Consider the following 23,555-nt stretch of genomic DNA (forward strand, 5'->3'; position numbering starts at 1 on the left):
GATAAAAGGCGAACTCGAAATTATTGCGACACCGAAAATATCATGTTAATTTATTTATAACGTTTAGAATCAAACCAAAATTTTAAGGTAGTTTTTTTACAAATATTTACTTCATAAATAAAAAAAAGTTGATCGATGGAGCCTTGAGTGTAAAATCGAACGCATTTTCGCTTGATGCCCTCCATCAAGTCTTTACAGTGTCATCCGGTACCAGTTTCTCAGATTTTCTTATTTTCTTAACATGTCCTTCTCGCCTTTGACTGTCTTCTTGCTCTTCCGAAGTTCCCGCTTCATTTTTGCTCAGTACACCTCCACCGGACACCACTCCGGACAGTTTGGCGGGTTCATATCCTTTGGAACGAAATGGACAGAATTGGCCTCATACCACTCCAAGAAACTTTTAGAATAGTGGCTTGATGCCAAATCTGGCTAAAATAGCGGAGCTTCGTCGTGCTGCAGCAAGAACGGCAAAAGGCGCTTCTCGAGGCACTCAGATTTGTAGATCTCGCCATTTACTGTACTTATGGTCACGAATGGCTCACTCCACAGTCCGCAAGAGCAGATGGCCTGCCAAACAAAATATTTAGCTTAGCTTAGCTTAGCTTGATTGACTACTCACATCCACCTTTAAACATTGAACCCGAAATGCTTTATTAAAATTTCATAGTAATAAGTTAATAATGAACAATTCCGTTCAATTTCATCAATAGGCTTTTTAACTCTTCGTTGGTTAAATGCATTTCGAATCCCATGATCGCAGGCGTGGCTCAGTAGAACGAATTCCACATCGCCAATGGTTGCTACTCCGTGATTGACCGAGGCCACCAATTTTGTTCAAAGGTCAAATGAAAGGTGTCTGGGACTGACAGCACATTCACAATGCCCAAAACTGATGCTCTCTCTTTAATCATCAATAACGGCGCCGGCCACGTCCTAGTAGTCAATAGATAGATTGGAAAAGAGAGAAAGGGATGAAAGAACAATGTTGCGCTTTAGGACCGAGGTCACCTCTGCATCCTAGCAAAAAAAAAAATTGGGGTTGGAGCGTTGGGTGAAAGGATATGATCAGGAGACACTTTTGACAAGTGTAACGATTTAAGTTTTCTATGTTTCCTGGTAAAATTTTAAAATTTACTGTAAAATGATCTATATTATCTGATCAATAAAGGAAGTTACTTGATATATTTATAAAAAATTTTCAGTTGAACTAGGAATATTTTTTTAAATAACAAAATCAATGAATTAACATTTACTTCCTTTTATAAAAAACTTTTTAATTCACACACACAATTCAAAATATCAAGCTAAAATTCATTGGAGCCTTGTTTTTTTTATCAACTATAGAATAATACACATAAACCGTTCCATATAAACTGTAACATGAAAGGAACAATGCTTTAAGCGATTACAAGCCTTTTTAGAGGACAATACAAAATGTTTATCTGGGAAAGTTCTGTTTCACAATTTTTAAACATTGATTTACTGATTGACTACACTACAATTTACATTAATTTATTGATTAGACCTAAGAAATGATTTATCATTTTCTGTTCTACCATCTTTCCATTCTTTAGAAAAGTTGAGTTATGTTTGCTTTCTTATCACTTCGTTATTTAAAAAAAAAAAAAAAAAACATTGATCTAGAAATTATTGATAAGCTTTTTCAAGAATTAATATAATTAAGAATTCCTTCGTTTCACATTTGTTGACCAGTGAATTGTGTGGATGTTTCACGTTTGAAAATTATAGGATTAAAATTACATTTTACGAAATTTCACATCATATGCTGATGATGCTAAAGTTTCGTTTTAGTCTAATAATCTGTCTTACACAGATGAACGAAATTTTCTATCTAGGTTGAGAAACCGCGTACTATTTCCTCAAAAATCTTACGTTAGCTTCGAGTTTTTCAATACTCTATTTGAGATATTTCTACAGCAACTTTATTTTCATGTTTACATATATGCAACATTGTATTTTCGTAACACAATTCACTGTTTTTTTTAACAAAAATGAAATTTCCTTGGATTGTGGAAAATTTCCTTGGATTGTGGAACAGTGTTAGAAATTTTTATTTTTGGCAAGTGCCTCAGATAAATTCTTATCATGGTTGATTAGAACGCAAGTAGTTGCTAACTTTCAAAAGTTCGAATTGAGTGCCCCATACCCGGGTAAACAATTTACATCAACACGCAATCTTCAAATCTTATTTGAGTAATCAATGCTTTAGTTTGTTTAAAACTTAACTCGACCAAAACTGCTAAATTATGATCAGAAAGACCAAAAAGGTCTTATAATTTGCTCGGATGGTTGAACTACAATTTTTCTTATGAAAATTCAAAATTTGCTTAAAGCACCTCTTTTTTGAGGAACGAAGTTAAAAAAACATACTTCTTGGTACCATAATCGGAATCTTATTCCCATGTTGTGAATAGGAAATTATGAGAACACTAATCAAAAGATACTTAGCTCCGGTAAGTTGTAGAATGATTCGGATTTTCAGACGTCCGGTATCAATCCTGCTTGCAATCCATTGTCGCTCGAACTCCGTCCGTACGTCGAACAAAGTAGTGCTAATGACCGGCCGGGGTTGTTTCTTGATGTAGAACACTAAGACTGGGTTCAACTTACGTAATCTGAGATAAAGACGCTTGAAACTCAATTTTAAAATAAACACTGGAGCCATTTTCGATGAAAATCCACATTTCCACAAATCCAATTTCAAAAAAAAACTTTAAGAGCCCGATTTTTTTCGTCCGTCCGTCTCGAAGCACACGCCTACTCCTCAGATGGCCTGCCAAACAAAATATTTGGAGACAAACTTCGACATTTTCTTCTTCTTAAATTTGTAGTGCACATTGAACTTGCTCTTGCGGGTGAAGAACTCCAACCCTGGAATATGCTTTAAATCAGCTTTTATATATCTACGTTTCGTCGTCCATCACACAACAGCCATATTTTGTCAGCATCTTCTCGTAGAGCTTCCCAGCCAAGCGCCGATGTGGTCTAGTGGATAGGCTGGCGCGAGTCTGGTTTTGGTATGCCAGGCATACTGGGTTCGATTCCCGGTATCGGCAAGAAAACTTTTGGGGTCGAATCCCTTAAGTGGCCGACAGGTAAGATGTGTTTCCTTACTATATGTATAATATACGAATGTTCAATCAGATGCCAGCTGGCCAGGTATATACACGGATGCCGGAATATCTGTAAGTAAACTAGCCCACCTGATTGACTCGTTCTTACAAAATATACCTACATCAACACACGCAATACATTCACTCCATAACAGTTCATACGAAGCCATGGGGTCCGGGTATGGTGGCGCGCTGCATTGGAGATTTGTCGAACTTAATAATCTAAAAAAAAATGCATGTGAGCACATACTTTGGCAGAAACTGCGGTGAATCCGTGCACCCATGGTGGATAACCAACATACATCTTCTCGTAGAGCTTCCCAGCCCGAGTTTTAGCCGTCGTCCAGCTCTCTTCTTTGCATTCTGGACGTAGCTTTTCGACATTCCGATCTTTTTAGCCAAATCACGACTTGAGACGTTGATTTTTCATTTAATGATCCGCTTCAACACTCTGGAGACGGTTGTATGGTGAATGTTAAACATTTTTCCCAACTGCCGGTGCGACAGGTCAGGAAATTTCAGGTTCACCTTCATTTTCGTTGAATCGAAAAAAAAAACGACTTCTAGTTTGACAGCATGTAAACAATACATATCAATGAAAAAGTGCAAATTTGGTTGATTTTCACCCAATGCCAAACAAGCTATGCCCTGTTGAATGTGTCGCAATAATTTCGTGTTCGCTCTTTAATTAAAGTCCGGTACCGTGCTCACCATCCAGGATCTGAATTGGGATCAGGAATCAGAATCTGGGATCAGAAACCAGGATCAGAATTGGTAATAGAATTCATAATTTAAATTCTGGATCAGCGATCACAGCGGTGCACCACAGTCAAAACCAGCAACAATGCTAGCAGTAGGCTTAAGAATCTGTTCTTTACCACCGAAAGCAAATCAAGCAAACAAGCAATCAGCAGCAGCAGCCATTGCATGTCTTTATTACGACGATTCGTATATATGCACCTACAATGTGCGTCCCATGCATATTCCTTATCGTATTTAACTACATTGCATAGTTTTATTACGACAAAACAATCCAAATCAAGAGAGACGTTGACTTGGTTGCAAAGCACGCGTTTTTTTTCGTCCGCAGAAAATTTGTGCGATTTCGTCTGTAGAATTTTTTGTAAAACTTATTTTTTTCATTGAAATTCAAGTTACACTAATTAAAGTCCACCATCCGACGGAACTAGAATATGTACTCCTAGGTGCCGGAAAACGTTCGAGGTGAAATTATCAGGGTGTTAAAAGTATTATGGTTTTGGAATATCATCCGCAAGGCAAAATATCTGAAAAATCCCCGAATATTTGTGTTTTACCTGTGAAAATAGTGAAAGTGAAAATAGTGTTGGGGAAGTTGGGAAATATTGAAAATACTTCTATCCAGGTTTCTTGTGTCCCCATTACTGTCTCATCCGTTCTCCCAATCTGCTTGCAGAACGGAACGGAACAAAAATCAAATGTTTACCCCAGCGCTCAACCATACAGGAAATAAAGCTAAGTGATATGTTTTTCATTAATTATCATATTCAAATTTTTTCAAACTATATAATTAAGTATTTCAATGAAATCAGGAAATACGTTTGAATCCGTTTGCTGAACAAAACATTTGAAGAAAAATCGAAAAAATACTACAGAATCTGCTGTTGCGCTATGTTAGTATTCTCATTCATTTTTTTGCAATCAGGCGTGGAGAAGTCAAGGCTTGTTGAACAATATTTTTTTATGATGAAAGGGAAGGATATAAATTTTTAGAAATTAAATGTTTGCCTAATAATTTATTCAATTTTTTGGTAAGACAATTGAATCCGATAATTTGTTTCATCTTAGTTAGTTTAATTGATGTCAAAACTAGTTTCTAAGGAGTAAAAAGTAAATTTATTCAACAAAAGGTATGTATACGAGAATGATGTTTTTTAATTCATAAAATCTTTTGAAAAGATAACTTTTTTTTCAAAGGATTTTATGGAGATTTTAATAACATTTTTTTCTGTTTTATCAATGTTTCTTTTCAAGAGCGAGCAAAGGCGCTACATCCAAGGTCAATGACCAGAGATAAGGTACAAAGAAACTCAAAATTTTACATCATAACTTTAATAAGTTTAAGCTTTTGAAACAAACAGATAAAAATCAAATTCCACCAAAAATTTTGAATTTCTGTGTGAAATAACCTTATTTCCATCCATTTGAGGAGGAATAACCAAGGACCGGAATCCAGGAGCTAACTTCTTTTAGCAAATAAGCTCCCAACGTAAAAAAATATCTAATCATGGAAACGTATGGTACTTTTGTCCACGTTTCTTCCTCCCTGTAATCCAGTTGTCTCTGCGTCTAATACTGCACAGTGGGCCCGGCCGAGTAAAGATGGGTAGCAAATGTACTTTTACTACTCACCGGGATGCTGACAAGATCTGGCTGTGTATGTATCATAAGCATAAGCATAAGCACAAAACAATCCAAATCAAGAACATGTGTGCAAATGTACCTATGTATATGGCCTCCAAAATGATACGTATATACTGGTTTTGCTGCATTATATACGATATGTTTACACGTATATTTGCCCGAATATTTGTGTTGCAAATTTGATATATCCACCAAATGGTTGTCTGGGGGCCAATGACTGACTTGTGTTTTTGTAGCTTCTCTTCCAGTGTTGCCACATATTTGTTTTATCTTTTTTTATACCTTTTTTGTACATTATGAATCTCATCAGAGCAAGTTCACTGGTTGAGATGGAGTTGGAAATTTCGAAGGTTTACAACACATCACAACACATTTGCCGTACATCGGTGTTGGGAAAATCTGATATTCGAACAGTTTCGCGCTGCAAAATTTGTATCGTATAACACTTTTTGGCTGAGGGTGATAGAAAAACACGATATTTTGCAACACCGAACCGAGTGATAGAGTTGGCGTTGCAATACAGTATTCGTGCATGAAACGCTTAGGTGCTGCCATCTATACTATGCTCAAAACCTCAGTTGAGGGGAAAATAAAGGAAATTGAGCAATTTCAGGATTTAAACATAAAGTGATATTTTCTTTTTTTTTAATCTTTTATCACTTAAATTGATACGAATTGCAATGAAGTTAATCAACTCTTTAAAACTTACAGCCAATTTTTCTCATGCCCTTGCCAATCGAATACATTTTGAGGCGCAGAGATGCCAGATATCTGGGTGAATAAATAAATTCTGTTTGTATGTTTTGTTTGAGCGGTTTTCGGGAGTAGGAAATTGTTTTGCTTTTTTATTTGAAAAAGATATTCCGTCGGAATGTCCGGTAACAAGTTCGGAACGCCGTCTTTAATGGATCCATCATCTTTAGAAAACGGAACCCTCGCTGTTGATTCGACAAGTGTCAATCATATCAAACTAAGGCGTCGTATCGGGAGTAAAATTCAGCTTGTGTCTGAAATATCTATACTTTTTATTTGTCACTTACTTAATTATCACTTTGAAAATGAAAGTTTTAGAAAGAGTTCAAAAACTTTATCAACTCGTGTAATCAAATGCCCTCCAATACAAAACTCCTAATTCTGCAGAATACAGTTTAATATTGGGGTGCATTATAACTTAAACAATACTTATTCATACATCTAAAATATAAAATTTTCATATTGGCACTACTATTTCAAGTTAATGATCAAGTAAAATGAATTTGATTTCAAATTTCAAACGGTGAATTCAAAATACAAAAAGTCAGTAAAATTACTGAAAAGCAAATTCTCTTGGCATCGCTGGTTGCTTTCAATTTTATACCTTCGTATTCTATCACCCTGGTGGACGGCCAACCTTTTTGGTCTATATTTCACGATAGAAAAATTCCCATCTGTGCTACAGACGTCAAAATTCCTACCACTTTTTCCCAACACCATTGGACTTGCTCTCACTGTACACGTCGATAGTTGTTGTGTGTAGTGACGTGCTGGGTAGCGGCGCGCGTTTTTTTTTTTTTCGAGGAAAAAGAAATTCAAATTAAATTGTGCTACAATTTGCGATTTTTTTTGGGTTGAGTTCGGTTCTACCAAGGATCAGGATGAAAGGTGTAAATTCTTCGAAATAGTCCAATATTTGTTGGAATGTCTTGCTCCAGGAAGGAAGAATGATGTATAGAAATAAATTGTTTTTATACGGAGAAAGAGGAGAAATGAGTGATAGTGTGTTGCCACTGGTACAGAGGAATGAGTAAAGTTTTCAATTGAATGGATTCTAGAGGTTTGTGGAGGAAAGTGGATGTTTTGAAGTGGTGAAAAATATAAAAAGGTAGAGTAATTCTGAACTAATAAGCGTATATCAACATGTTTCCTGAGGAGGCGCCGGCGAGAGAGACAGCTGAATAAGGTGAAAAAATCTCAATTCATAGTCAATTTGGCATTCCACTGTATTGTATCACACACAATCATTTTCATCTGATGATTATTAATTGTATTACCTACTTTAGTGATTTCCCTTTAGAGATTATATTCCATTTTAAAATCAGAAATGGTATGGAAGATTACAGAGAGTAGGTTGCTGCTAAGGTAATTGATACCTTTTCCCTTTGGAACGTTTTCAGTTTTCGGAGCTAGCGACGGGTTTGGATTTTATCGCAGCAATCGCTGACTTTTTAAATTTGCCATCGGTTAGCGTAAACTTTTTCGTTAAGTTTCATTCGGAGTTTGCTCAAATGCGTTTTCGTGAACCTGAAGGTGTGAGGTGCGGGTGTGTTGTTTTTTGTCCTATGTAACACGAGTAGAAATGATGATATTTAATTGTAAATTCCAATTGATTCGTTCCATTATTTTCGTTTTATTGGTAACATAAAGTGAATGATTTTGATGATGAATGATATTAAAATGTACATATCTTCTAATGTAGGATTTCAGAAGAATATTCCGTAACCGCTGTCATAGACATGAGTATATTTATCTTACCTTTGTTTGTGCTTTACTTAGTTGGATTATTTGTATCGCATAGTTCAGTCAATTTTAAAGAATGTTGCAGCAATGATTACTCGTGTCTGATATAAAGCAGTCAAAATTAAGCGCAGTAATCATCCAATCAAGTCCAGATATTTATGATCATAAATTTGAACTGAAACTTTTTGAAACACATATTTTGTATAGAAAAAAAGTTTCTTCATGTAGTATTTATTCTGTGTTCTAAGAGACAACAGATAATTGATAATTGTACAAAACTAGGTTGTTCTACTTGAACTCAAGAATTGTAAAGGTTGAAATAAAAAAATCTTTCTTTAAAACGATGTACGGGAATTACATTTCGTTATATCTGATCTTTTAGCAAAACAGAGGCACATAATGAATATTATTGGATGGATTCGGTTCAGTTTAAAAAAAAAAGTAGTAGATAATTTTGAAAATGGAGCTTAAAAGTAGTAAAGCGATTAAAAAATTAACATAATTTTATTTTCAAATGCTTCAAAAACAGCTGTTAAGCTGTTTTTTTAATGTGTGTGAAATTTTTAACAAAAAGAAATATTTCTTTTACATGAATCTTCTTTGAACTAGTTTGTGAATTACATAAAATTTATGTACCGGAAAAAGGATTTTTTTAAACTAATTATTCGTGTTTAGGATAACGACAGAAAGTATTTGTGTGAAATATGTGAATGTAAGGTTTCAATTTGCCAGCAGATCGTGGCCTAGAGGATAGCATACTTGTCTTCTAAGCCAACGTTCATGAGATCGAATCCCGGTCGTTACAAAACCTGGCACACATAGTATGATGAAGGTTGGCGGTTTTAGCATTAGTGAAATGCTAGCCGTGTATATCTTGGAGTTGTACGCCTCAATGATGCAGCACATGCATGTGGATGGATCTTTTCAAGGGAACTTAGATTGCACTTGGAGATCTTCCTAGTTATGTGTGTGCTCGTAGTGCTACCGGTAAACAACTGCAACTTCAACCAATAGTGCAGGTGTGTCAAGTAGCATAGCAAAGTAAAAATAATAACGCGGGGTAATACCACAATAGATCAACTTAATGGTCGCAGTGGACTCTCTCCCCAACAGGAAAAAAAAGGTTTCAATTTCATCTCTTAAAAAAATTGAAATCATTGTTTTTTGTAGTTCTAGATTTTTTTGCATGGTTTGGTGATGATTTGTTATATTATAACAATTATTTATTTTAGATCAGGTGGAAATCAGTATGGATATAGGTAAGCTTCAAGTGTCTTGAGGTAAGATTGGTAAGAAGGTACGATTATTTCACTATATGTTCAATTATTGCATTTATAGAATATATTATATAAGAACGTACAAACAGTTGCCAGCTGGGCAGGTATCTACACTTATGCAGAATATGTACCTGTCGTAGATTCTTAACTCTAAATATGTTATGATTTTTATATGGTTGCGAAACTGTTTGCTCGTTCTACAAATAAGACATGCACCTACACGAAACATTTTCATTTCATGGCAGTTCACACGAAGCCATGGTGTTGGGTATGTGATGATTTGCATTGAAGATTGGCCGAACTAAAAATCTAAATGATGCAAGTTAGCGCTTACGTTGGCGAAACTGCGGTGAATCCGTGCACCCATGGTGGATTATCTACATACATACATACATTATGAATCTCATCAACGTAATTTCTCTATTGGCGCCAAAATTTTAATAAAAATCCTCAGAAAACATAAGTCACATTAAAACTGCCACTACACTTTAGTGGTCAAGAATTATCATTAATAGAAAATATTATAGACAGGTTTTTAAAAGAAAACAAATACTCTTTTGAAATAAGAAAAGGTAAAAAAATACTTTGTTAATTAATTATTTAATTTGAAATTTCTTCTCATAAATGATCTAAATCAGTCGTTTTTATTTAGAAAGATTTGATGAAAATAAAAATAACTCATTAAAAGTACAAGTACCTAGGCTTAAAAACGTGAAGCTAGATCCTCGAATTACTTAATTATTCCATATTGACAATATTCAGCGAAATTTACAAGTACTAGAAGAGAGTGTTTCAATCCAGACTTTTGAGCAATATATTGACTTTTGTTTATCCAATCTTTCGATCTCTATATCTCTTCTCACTTTGACTTTTCATGCCTTTAAAAAAATGTAATTATTCTGGCATGTCAAGGAATTTCTCTAATGAGTTTATCCCAACAAAAAAAACGAACTATCCAAAGATCAGCATCGAAATCTCCCCCGGGATCGCCAAAATGCAGTCCCAATAAAAGTTACGCAATTAAAATATATGATCTGTTTAATCTGACACAAAGTAGAACCGAACTTTAATTACAAAGTGGTTCATAACTATAAATATTACGACGACGACGACGGCGGCGGCAAAACGTTTCCCAGCCTTGCTTGGGAAGGTTTGCGTGATTCTTGTTTTGCCTAATAAAAGCTGGCAAACCGACACAGGCCGCCAACTTCCCCACCCCCACTTTCGGTAACCGAACCGAAATAAATAAGAGCTGGAAGAAGAAAAAAGAATCCCCAAGAAAATCCACCTTCGACATATTGAGGAAAAGACTCGAAGAGGAAAAGTTCGGCACTGAAGTTGCCAGTTCGCATCCTTAGGACCTCGCTCATCCCTACTTGGGGCGATAGGGTGGTTCTAATCTTTATTCTGAAATTTTAAATTCTCGAATTAAAATATTTCCTCTACACAACCTCAATGTTGGTAAATCGAGTTTATTTTTTTAGTCGAATTAATTTTATGTACAGAAATGTCAAAAAATTTACTTTTTTTCAAATTCCGGAAAAATTCACCCTACCCTAAAAGACAAAGTCCCGAAGTTTTTCGTGAGGGTAGCAGTTTTTGTGCTCGGTATGTGTATATGTGAGTGTGGGCCCAAGTTAAGATCCGCACTAGTGTGTTGTGTGTTTGTCAATACGTTTTCCGGGTCTTAGAAATGTGAGCCACTACTTTAGGCCGTTCGTTGTTGATGGAAGAAGAAGTTGTGTACGTAGGCTGGAAAGGGGGATCCTAGAGAGAAAGCATGCAAAAGAAGAATTCCAGTTTGTTTCGGTATCTTTTTTTATTTTTTGAGGATTCTCTTCCTTCTGCAACGAACTGATACCTGCCTTGCCTACTTGAGGGGAAATTTTGTATCAAGTCGCTCCAAATGACAAAAGCAGCAGTGGCTTAGAAATTTGAAGGGTGTCTTCTCCCTATATAGCGGCGGATTAATTATGATGTTCTATGAAGATTGAATTTAAGACTAGAAACAACAAATGAGCAGGAAATTCGTTTTAAAATACAGCCTGAGCTTTCGGGAAATATTTGTTAGTTGGAAATATTTATTATGTTCTTTATTTTGGTTTTTAGTCACTTAACCCTTTTTTTGTAATGACATTTTAATTGTATTTATCTTATATTAATGCTTATTATGTGCTAGCGGATTTTAGCCGGCATTGCTCGGGTTCACATACCTTATATGTATTTAAATTATTTTCAAACTTTAAAAATCTACTTATAAATGTAAACATTTTCTTCTCATCAATATCTACTTTATTTGTAACGATTCAAACCTTTAAGTTACATGGAGCCAAAATGGAAATTTTGTACATACATCATTGCCTAATGATAAATATGTTGGATTGAACTTGTTTATTTAATTACATAGTATTCCGTCTCAAGACATAACTTGATGAACATAATTCCTAAAATTCACTCGGTCCATGGCAACCGTTTTCCAATTTCTTGGATATCCCACATTCGCCAGACCCACTTGGTCCTGAATTTGTATCAAGCTTAATAAACAATTAGATCATAGAAACGGAATATGACGTCTTCGTAAACTTTTGAGCTATAAGAAAACTTTTAAAAGCTATGTATATCTTTTAAACAGCCTATTAATTATTCTTCCAGAATGCAAAGAAAAGAGCTGGACTACATACATACAAGGTACAGAACTTCCCAAATCGCAATGAGCGGCAACAATCTACGGCTAAAACTCGGGCTGGGAAGCTCTACGAGAAGATGCTGACAAATTATGGCTACTGTGTGATGGACGACGGAACGTAGATATATAAAAGCCGATTTTAAGCAAATTCCGGGGTTGGAGTTTTTCACCGGCAAGAGCAAGTTCTATGTGGACGACAAATTCAAGAAGAAGAAAATGTCGAAGTTCGCCTCCAAATATCTCGTTTGGCAGGCCATCTGCTCTCGTGGACTGAGGAGCGAGCGTTTAGTGACAAAGGGCACATTAAATGGCGAGATCTACAAATCTGAGTTCCTCGAGAAGCGCCTTTTGCCGTTTTTGCAGCATCACGACGAAGCTCCGCTATTTTGGCCAGATTTGGCATCATACCACTATTCTAAAAGTGTCCTGGAGTGGTATGAGGCCAATTCTGTCCATTTTGTTCCAAAGGACGTGAACCCGCCAAACTGTCTTAAGCTTTGCACGATGGAGCAGTACTGGGCAATATTGAAGCAGGAAATTCGGAAGAGCAAGAAGACAGTCAAAGACGAGAAGGACATGTGAGGAAATGGAAAAAACTGGGGAAACTGGAACCGCATGACACTGTACTTGATGGTGGCCATCAAGCGAAAATGAGTTCAATTTTACACTCAAAGCTCCATCGATGAATTTTTCTTTCGATTTTAGAAGTAAATATTTTTTTTTGTTTCGATTATAGTCGTTTTACCATCTTTATGGCATTTGCAACTTTATCAACGGTGCAGTTGGCGGATCGTTATTGAAAAACTTATCCGGTACATCTGTGTTCGATGTTTGCTCTTGGGCTTGAACTCGCGGACATCGGCTCAGGAGACAACAGACTTGCCAACTGAGCTATATCACAAGCCCTAGAAGTAAATATATGTAAAAAAAAACTACCTTAAAATTTTGGTTTGATTCTAAACATTGTAAGAAAAATTGGCATGACATTTTCGGTGTCGCAATAATTTCGTGTTCGCTCTTTAGGTTTCCAATCCCGTGCTTACACGGAGAAAAAAGACGACAGTTGTTCCAATTATTTCAGTTAGTTACATCAATCAGTAGAGTGTAGTTGATTTTTTCGCATTCTTCCTAAACAATAAACTACTGTTTGACTTTATGGAATCAACTATGAATATAATGGATTCTAATGTAATGATAAAATTGATTCAACTTTAACAACGACAGATTCAACTACATTTGTATGATTGATTTTAGGCATTCAACCATAAATATAAAAGCCCGATCAGGAGAGCATATCAAAATAATAACTCAAGCGTATCTCACCAAGATATTTACATTTGATTCAGTTATAATTAAGCACTACAAATTTTCGATTTTAAGTTTCTCCAATCTGAATTATATCTTATTCTGATTGACAGACTTGAATGGGGTTGAGCTCATTTTTAATGATCAAGATTTTTTTCGGGTTGTCCTTAAAAAAAAAGATTATATCTTATTTTGATATACGTACAACTTTTTCTGAAACACGGACATCGAAGTCAACGGCCCAAACCGTACGTTTATGATTTTCGCTCAACAGATTCATAAAATTGAATCCAAATTTTTGGGAAACCAAAAATGGAGCATGGTTTTAGCAAATAATGTGGTTTATTGACATTCCACTAGAAAATTTTCTCGAAGCACTTATATCTTGATAAGTTATAATTTTGATAGGTTTTGTTCTGCCCAATATCAAACTATGCTATCTGAACGAGATATAATCTTGTAAGGAGCATATCGGAAATTGATATAATTTAACTATGATCGCATAGATTTTTTGATATAATTTGAGATATTTTAACATCCTACGAGTACTGAATAATAACTCATTTAGATAGGAAAAATATTAGTATCAAAATATCTCATCTTGATATAATTTAGTTTTTCCCTCCTGATCGGGAGATTCAACTTACAAACTGATGATCTATCTTACGCAATCAACTATGAATACAATAGATTTAACTGTAATGATATAATTGATTCAACTATAAATATGATAGATTAAACTACAAATGTTTGATTGATTCTAGGCATTGAACTATAAACATAGTAAATTGAACTATATATTTTTGATTGACTGTGAGGGACTATTCTTTTTAATTTTTATTAGGGACGTTTTAACCAACTTGTGAGGGACTTGACTGATGTTTTCCAACGAACTATATTTCAACAAAACATTAAGTATTTCCAGGTATGCGTGTAGGAAGTTTTCACAGTGAAAAAAAGAAAAAAAAACAACGGCATGCACAGGCAAAGAAAATTGTAGAATTTACATAGATTAAATTTATCAATAACTGGATTTTTTTATTAAGTCAACCCCCGGTGGCAAAATCGTCCCCGCCTCCTTCTTCCGAGAGCAAAAGTTGCTAAGCCCGTCCCTTTTTTCATTTTCAAAAATTACAGTATTTTTCTGCAGGATACGATTCCGATCAACCCGATTGATCATATAAAGATAAGAGCCCAACATTTAGACGTTTCTGTGCATTCTTATCGGACTCCCTTCCGATGACAGCAATAGCCAGTCTCTGGAGTAAGTTTTTCATAAAACGAGTGTTTATGGTAGAGATGTAAAATAAATAATCAACATATAATACAAAATTTCAATATAAAATGAATAATTTCAACCTACAAAAAGAAAGTAACCCACGATAAATATGATGGTTTCAAAAATAAACATTTTTTGAATCTACAATATCTATAGTTGATCTCATAAAATCAATCATAGCATTGTAATTCAATATATCATATTTACAGTTAAATAAACTGTACAAGTATTGTTGAATTTACTATACTTATTGTTGAATGTACTACATCAATCATACAATTATAGTTGAATCTATTATATTTATAGTTGAATGCATGAAATCAATCAGAAAATAATAGTTGAGTCTTATTGAATGCAAAATATTAATCAGATAATCTATTTTATATATGGTTGAAATCTTTAGATTTATAGTTTGTCGAGAATTAATCAGAAATAAAGTTGAGGACTCGGTAGGCTGTGACCGTTGATGACGGAAGTGTTTTTTGTGTTGGAGCAAAATTTTCGAGAGTTCTAAAATGGAGCTTCTGGTTTTTCTGAATTTCAAAGTTAATGAAAATTTATCCGAAAACGGAATGCTAGCGCTACGCCTTCGGGAAAAATCTTAGGGTGTTGAAAAGCTGATGGAGAATGGAATTCAACTGCCGGACGGATGAACTTTATTTCTCAGATAAGTAGTTTGTTTCAATTTTTTGCATATAGTTGAAAAAAAGGTTCTGGGGGATTATTTGGGATAGTTTAGTAAACAACATGAAGTCAAGCAGGAAATATTACATTGCATGATTGATTATATTATAAAAATAAACTTCGAAGTTATCGACGTTTTCGGTGAGTTTTGGAAGTAATCGGGACAAATTGCCAGGTGTCCATGCGTTTCGAGCTTCTGTGGCGTTCGCTCCTCTTCAGTGGACAGATTGACTGGCCATCGTCTGGACTATTTTGGTTTTGGAAACAAACTGTCCAAAACCAGAATAGTTTGAACGAGATGGCCGGTCGGTTTGTCCACTGAAGAGGAGCGAATGCCACATTCGCTCGAAACGTATGGACAACTGATGGTTTGTTTTGATTATTTTTGAAACTCATCGAGGGGCGTCTATAACTTCGAAGTATAAAAAATAGTGGAATCTTGTAGTGTTTTGCTGCTAGTAATGTAATTGATTTGGGATAGGAGTCAATTAGTTTTTTTTTTTAACACGCTTTGCGTAGTTCGGATTATTTTAGGAGTTTTAGTGATTCTAAACCATGTTGAGTTTTCTCAAATAAGTTTTTAGTTTTACCTAGTTCTTGATTCACCTAAGAACATTTATTAACAAAAGCATGTTCGTTCGCTTAGATAATTTCAATTGTAAAAAACTTACCTTGTTTAAATGTCTCAACAACTTATGGTTATTTTTTTTTTAATTATTATATGCTGCCAAACATTTGCCCAACATGATCCAAAATGTATTACCTGAATCGCTTCAATTTGCTTCTCAAGATACAAAAAGCAAAAGCTACATTACACTAGCATTACCTTAAAAACAAAAGATTACTTGTGGGTATATAATAAAATTCTAACTACCATGATAGTATGTAATCTGATTCCCAAATTCATAAATGTCACAGTCGATAGTTCACAAAAACCTAGAAAAGATTGCGCTTTACAGATGGTTGAGATTGCGGCAAATGCTGGCGTTGTGGATAGAGTTCATTTATTAGGTGATGAAGAACATCTGCATTATTCAAAGTTTTATATAACCATTCTATCTGTTGCTAGGTAAATCGTCAATCAAAAAATAATCGGATTTTCATGTTCATTTTTGATCTTTTTTTTTTTTTTTTTTTTTTTTTTTCTTTTTGATAGGAGTTTAACCCATTTTTGATCGATATACTTGTTGCAATTCAAGTTAGGTTTTTCATATAGAGCTTTCAAATAAAGAATGGGTTAACCGTCAACTTGATATGCCATTGGATTATTCGACTATAGATATATATAAAAGAATTATTTTTTTACAAATTCATGTTTACACTTTGTAATAGTCGTTATTTTTTATCGCCATTTAACTTAACATACAGATGCTTGCTTATGAACTCGAAGCTTTCAATAGGAACTTTATTAGTTAGGATAATAATATTAATGGTTTACCGTCACTAGTCAAAAGTGTCTCCCAATCAATTCCTTTAACCCCTCTCCCATCCATGCTAGGATGCAGGGGTGACCTCGGTCCTAAAGCACAAAATAGATCTTTCATCCTTTTCTCTTTCTTCCAATCTATCCATTGACTACTAGGACGTGGCCGGCGCCGTTATTGATGTTAAAAGAGAGAGCATCAGTTTTGTGCAGTGTGAATGAGCTGCCAATCCCAAGCACCATTCATTTGACCTCTGAATAAAATTGATGGCCTCGGTCAATCACGGAGTAGCAACCATTGGCGATGTGGAACTTGTTCTACTGAGCCACGCCAGCGATCGTGGAACTCGAAGTGATTGTTATCATAATTTGATTTTGGAACAAGTCATGCATACATTTTCTTCAACCATGCATTTCGGGTTTTACGGTTTAAGGTGGATGTGAGTAGTCAATCAAGCTAAGCTAAGCAAAGCTAATTAATCAGAAATAAAGTTGAATATAGGTTGCATATTGTTGAAAAAACTATACTTTTTTCTGCGTGTAACCGAGTCCTGGATCTTGATTTCGGAAAATGTTTCATGATCTTGATCCTTGATTCTGATTCTGTATCATGATCCCGAACCCTGAAACTGGATCATGAACCCCTTCTCGCATTCTGGTTTTCCAATTAAGAATTCTGGACGCTGGTCGGAAACTAAAATCTTCATCTCGGGTCCTGGTGATCATGTATCTTGGACATTGAGCAGAATCTTGATCCTAAAGGGTGATACGGTCAAAATTTGGTCAATATCAACTTGACATATTTCTTTCAATTTTTCATTTAAAAACCTGGACACCCCTCATTTTGAAGGTGTGTGTGTGTGTGTAGAATGTTGCTTCCATTTTGATTTTGGAATTCACTCTTCAGTTGTCAAAATGCCGTCCAAGGAAGAAGAGCAGCGTATCAAAATTATGCTCGCGCATCGCATGCTCGAAAATCCGAGCTACTCGCACGCAAAGCTGGCAAAATCGCAAAATCAACCGTTACAAATGTAATTAAAGTGTTTGGGGAACGTTTATCGACAGCCAGGAAGTCTGGATCGGAGGGAAATCGAAACCGAAAGCCGCTGAGACGACAAAGAGAGTTGCCGGTAGTTTCAAGCGAAACCCTAACCTCTCTCTCCGAGATGCCGCAAATAAGCTGGGTGTACAAGAAGGTAATGACTCCAAATCGCTATGATAAACAAAATACGCCGGCCAAAGCGCGATCCCGGAGGCTGTACACGACGATGCTGACGAAGTTTGACTGCGTGGTAATGGACGACGAAACCTACGTCAAAGCCGACTACAAGCAGCTTCCGGACAGGAGTTTTATACGGCAAAAGGAAGGGGAAAGGAAGCAGATATTTTCAAGCACATGAAACTGTCAAAGTTCGTGAAGAAATATCTGATTTGGCAAGTCATCTGTACCTGTGGCTTGAAAAGCAGCATTTTCATAGCTTCTGGGACTGTCGACCAAGAAATTTACGTGAAAGAGTGTTTGAATAAACGTCTGCTGCCTTTCCTGAAGAAACACGGTTGTTCCGTACTGTTTTGGCCGGATTTTGCATCTTGCCATTACGGTAAAAAGGCCATGAAGTGGTACGCCGCCAACAACGTGCAGGTGGTTCCCAAGGACAAGAAACTTCCCAGCACGCCAGAGCTCCGCCCAATTGAGGCTATTGTCAAGTGGAACCTAAAGAAGACCAAAAAAACTGCTAAGGACGATCAGCAGTTCAAGGCAAACTGGCTTTCTGCGGCGAAGAAGGTGGACAAGGTGGCTGTACAAAATCTGATGGCAGGAGTTAAGCGTAAGGCCCGACAATTCGAATTTGGAAAAGCGGAAGCCTAACTGAATATTTTTTCAGAATTTTATACTTATTAAACTTGAAAAAGAAAATTAATTTGATTCTTTAAATAAACGATTTAACCGATTTACACGCGTTTTCCTTGACCAAATTTTGACCGTGTCACCCTTTAAATCTAAGTTTGATCCCGAATTCTAATCCTGTATCCTTATCCAAGATTTCGATTCTTATTCATGGCCCAGGACTCTTATCCCGAATCCTGATGCCAATCTTAGAATCCATGCACACTGGTCCTGCATCCTAGTCTTGGAACCTGATATCAAATTGAAATGTGAATTCTGACCCAGAACCTGGATCCCGATTCCGTCATCTTGTATACAGATACTGATCCTAAATCAAGAATACTGATCATGCATTCTGCTCTTGGTACTTGGTTCAAAATTATGTTGCTGATTGTGCATCCTTTTCCGGGTTCTTTTACTGACTTCAGATTCTGATCCAAGACCTTAGACCTAATTGTAGTACTTTATTATTTATTTAAATTATATCTGGATACCAGACTCTGATCACGGATCTAGTGAAAGTCCGAAATCTCTATCCAGAATTTAGATCCTGCTTCTGGATCATGATTCCGAGTGCTAATCCTGATCTCTATCTTGAATTCCAGATTTTAATTCTTATTGGGGTTTTGAATCTTAATCCTGGGTTCTGATATCAATCCTTACACATTTTCTTGATTTCTTGAATGTAGATTTTTGAAGCCATACTGAACCACATCGAACAATCCATTTTTCATCCATTCAATAGAAGATAATTATCGTTTCATTCAAAAAATTGTAGCCTTCAGGCATAAATCGATAGAATTTTAAACAATTTTGTTTTACCAAACCCCCTTCCATTTCCATCTGCAAGGAGAAAACCCTTTTTCCCAAAGAAAAAGAAAAAAAAGAAAAAATTCTTCCTCCAACCAAGTGCAAGCAAAGCAGAACAAAACGAGCGCATAGAACACTGAAGCCTCCCTCGAATATGTCATTTGGTGTGGCAGCAGGTGTGTGAGTGGGTGGCTCCAGAGATTGTGTATGAATATAAAACCATGAAGCGTCTCTGTTTGAGGTGGGAAATTGCCTAGTTTTACCTGAGCTCCTCTCCCCACTCGTGTGATTTCTTCTCGACCCTCGTCTTACGTGCTTCGATGATCTACCCGGCCAGCGCAGTTAGCAAATGATGGAAATGGATTTTCATGACAGGCTCCAAGAAGCCAAGAATCGATTTTATGTCCTTTACCTTTTCAGTCAAGATTGTTCTACTTATACGGAAGGACAGCGCTATTTATGAATCTTCTAGGAATCATGCAGTTTATAATCGGTTCACCTGCACTTTAATACATGTTATGAAACATTTAAATTTGAATTTTGACAATACAAAAATTTCAAATTCGTTTTCTTAAAGGGAAAAAATTAAAACCTTCAAAATAATATCCTCAAATTCCGATATCAGGCTATTTATCCTATGTATAAAAAGGTTTTCCGTACTAAACATTTGATATGGCTTTAGGGAGCATTTTTTCATGGACCAAACTATTTTTTTTCTCTCCAATATACTATCAGAAAATCTAGAAATAAAATAAAACCAACAACTCTGAAGCACAGTATTTCATGCGCAAATTATAACATGTACTCTACCCACATGCAAAAGCTTAAGTAAATCTGATTTTCTCCTACTTTCTCTGTCAAAGAAAGCGGAACCGGATAGCCAGAGCTGATCCCAACTAACGGCATAACTATTTCCACTGTTCCGATATTCGTTGGCATTCTGTGAAGCAAGAAGAACAAATCAACCTCATACCAGTAGGGGGGGATGATTGGCTTATAAAGTTTTCCTTCCGAGTAATTTTCCTGTTTGTGCGTCCGGTACCTTTTTTTCCGTTTCGGTTCGAGTTAATTTTTCATAATCGGAATCTACTACCTAACCAGGGAGAACACAAAAAAAGGGGTGGTCCCAACCCAGAACCCACGAGTCCACGAGATGGAATGTTATCAATAATAAATTAATTTTCGGCCAGTTAAATACTTTGGGTACACCCAGAGATCCGCTTGAGATTGAATCCTTTTTTTAACCGGAAAGAATGACGAAATCTGGAAAGTCAATCACAAAACTTTCGGCGCTTATACTTACATTCCGAATGTCGTTGACTTTGGTGAATTGTCGACCGAACTCCCACAGATCCACCCCGAAACGGATAGCCCAATTTCGGACCCTGGAAGTAAAAAAGAGAGAGAAAAAGGTATAAGAATCAGTGTTAGAAAGATGAAAATCTTAGTTGTAAACTATTGGTATTCAAAATAATAATTATCTTAAATTGTGTTGCGTTGTGATTGAACATTTTTTGTTGAATAAAATAAAAAAGAATAATAAAATCTCCATTACATGTCCATTCAATGCTGGTGTTTGTGAGAGACCCCAGAGTATGTTTATAATAGGGTACCGGACATCGGGTGTGAAATGAGGCACGATGACATAGTTGTTAAGGGATTTTTAATGCAATACATATCTTAGATTTTCGTTAATTGGGAAGTCAGTTTCTGAGCTGATGTCCGTGAGTTCGAGCCCAAGAGTATCACAGTTGTACCGGATAAGTTTTTCAATAACTTTCCGCCAACTGCATCATTCTTAAAAGTCGCTAATGACATAAAGATGTTAAAACAACTATAATCGAAACATAAAAAAAGCATACATTTTCAGTATTTAAGGTAAAGAAGTAAAAATTCGTGATAAAATAAACGATTTCAGTATGAAAAATATTGAATAAAGAGCTTAGAATCTTTCCAAAGCTCAAATAAAAAAAGCGAGATAAAATTATGTAGGGAAGGGTGGGGTAATGTGGGATCCAACTCACTCGTGGGATCTCAATCCAACTGTCATCATTGTTGCTTTGCGTAAGCACATATTTCTGTATTTTGTCCAATTATGTACACATCATACAAACGTTACACAAGCACCTGCAAGTTGCATTCGTTGTTAACCTAAAGATCATAACATAAATATGCTCATTTGCCTATGATCTTAGTTTTGTCTTGCTCTATCACAACAAAATGAAATTCTCATAAATTTTGAATAAATCACTCAAACGCAATCAATTTGCAAATCATAGCTTGTGGGGTATCTTGGGCTACATATGTTTTGGTGATTTATGCACACTTAAAAAACATTTTTCCTATCTGAAAAGTTTTCTGATGGAAAATTAAGAGTATTACTACCTCGCCTGAAATTACTTTTAAATCACTAAATCTATATATATAAAAATGAATTTCTGTCTGTCTGTCTGTCTGTCTGTCTGTCTGTCTGTCTGTCTGTTCCCTATAGACTCGAAAACTACTGAACCGATTTTCGTGAAACTTGGCAGGGTGGGGTATTGGAGGCCGGGGAAGGTTCCTATTATGGTTTGAGACCCCTCCCTCTCTCAATAAGGGAGGGAGGGGCCTCCCAAACAAAAGACAATTTTTTGCATAACTCGAGCACCCATCAAACAAATGGTATCAAAATTGGCATGGGGTGGTATTTGAGTACGAAGAATATTCCTATGAATATTATGTACCCCTCCCTCCTCTCAGTGGGGTGATAGGAAGGGGGGAGGGGGGCCCTTACACTTACACCTTACAATTTTTCATCTAACTCGAAAACTAATCAAGATATTGGAACCAAATTTGGCACGAGAAGGTATTGGGATACGAAAAATATTTCAATGATTATTTGAGACCCCTCCCCCTTTTTTGTAGAAAGGAGGAGGGGGCCTCTTTCATATTTTTTTACATAACTCAAAAACTAATAAAGCAAATGGAACCAAATTTGGCATGGGAGGGTATTTGGATATGAAAAATATTTCTATGATTATTTGAGACCCATCCCTCTTTCCAGTAGGGAGAAATAAACAAGGGAGGGGCCTCTTTTATAATTTTTTACACAACTCAAAAACTAATTAAGCAAATGGGACCAAATTTGGCATGGGCGGGTATTTGAGAACGTGACATGTTCTAATGATTGTTTGAGACCCCTTCCTTCTTAAAGCGGGGAGGAAGGAAAAGGGAGGGGAGTTTCATACAATTTTTACATCATAACTAAAAAACTACAACAGCAAATGGAACCAGATTTGGCATGGAATCATATTTGGGTACGAGATGTGCTTCTATGAATATTTGGTATCCCTCACTCCTTCAAAGAGGTGGATGAAAAGGGGGAGGAAAGGTCTCCATTACAATTTTCAGTAGAACTGGAGAGTTGATCGAGCAAATTTAACCATATTTGGCATATGAGGGTATTTGGATTCGAGAAATGTTTCTGTCATAAATTGAAGCCCCACCTTTTTTTCAGCGGAAAGATATTAAAAGGGAAGGGGGAGTTTCCTGTAATTTTTTTTTGCATAACTCGAGAATTTATCGAGCAAATGAAACCAAATTCGCATCAAAAAGTTTTTGAGTACGAAAAATACTTTTTCTATGTGAAACAATTCCTTTCTTGCAGTAAGATGATAGAATTGGGAATATAGGAAGGGAAGAGGAGGCTTACATTTAACTCTTTTTTTTACAAAATCCGAGAAATGGACAAAACTTAACACTAAACATACCGACACTTTGTATATACCTATTCATACCGCGAGCGGTCAAATGACGGTTTACACTGTTTTCGCTATAACTTTCTTGTTTCTCAACCGATTTCTATAAAATTTATAGTTTTGAAAAGCTTATAATGTGACTCAAATATGTTTCTCAGACAATTTTCTGCTACAATCAATTATTTTAAAGTTATTTCAAGTCCAAGAAATTTTTTATGAAAAAACATGCTTCAGGAAAATTGCTATAAATCAGATTTTTAGTGCTCGAAAAAAATTTCACTTAGTGCCTGAGAAAGCTGAAATTAGAAGCTATATGTTGCACATACGGAAATTTTTATCAAATTTTTTTTAAGATCATGCACACAAAAAATGTTAAAAAGTTGTGTAAAACTCGTACTTTTCAATCAATCAACCGCCAAAGCTGTTCCTGTTA

At 35.8% G+C, this 23,555-nt stretch overlaps 1 protein-coding gene across 2 annotated transcripts in view; it reads right to left on the reverse strand.

Annotated features, from left to right (window-relative positions):
• The window catches only part of LOC129749064 (voltage-dependent calcium channel subunit alpha-2/delta-4), a 307,916-nt gene that overhangs the window by 228,559 nt on the left and 55,802 nt on the right, over nucleotides 1–23,555 (reverse strand). For both annotated transcript variants that reach the window (XM_055743904.1, XM_055743903.1), the window contains exon 2: nucleotides 20,689–20,770. In XM_055743904.1, the coding sequence (XP_055599879.1) occupies nucleotides 20,689–20,770 (82 nt within the window). The remainder of the gene's footprint in view (nucleotides 1–20,688; nucleotides 20,771–23,555) is intronic.

The sequence above is a fragment of the Uranotaenia lowii genome, chromosome 2 (genome assembly GCF_029784155.1).
Source record: "Uranotaenia lowii strain MFRU-FL chromosome 2, ASM2978415v1, whole genome shotgun sequence".
Taxonomy (NCBI): Eukaryota; Metazoa; Arthropoda; class Insecta; order Diptera; family Culicidae; genus Uranotaenia; species Uranotaenia lowii.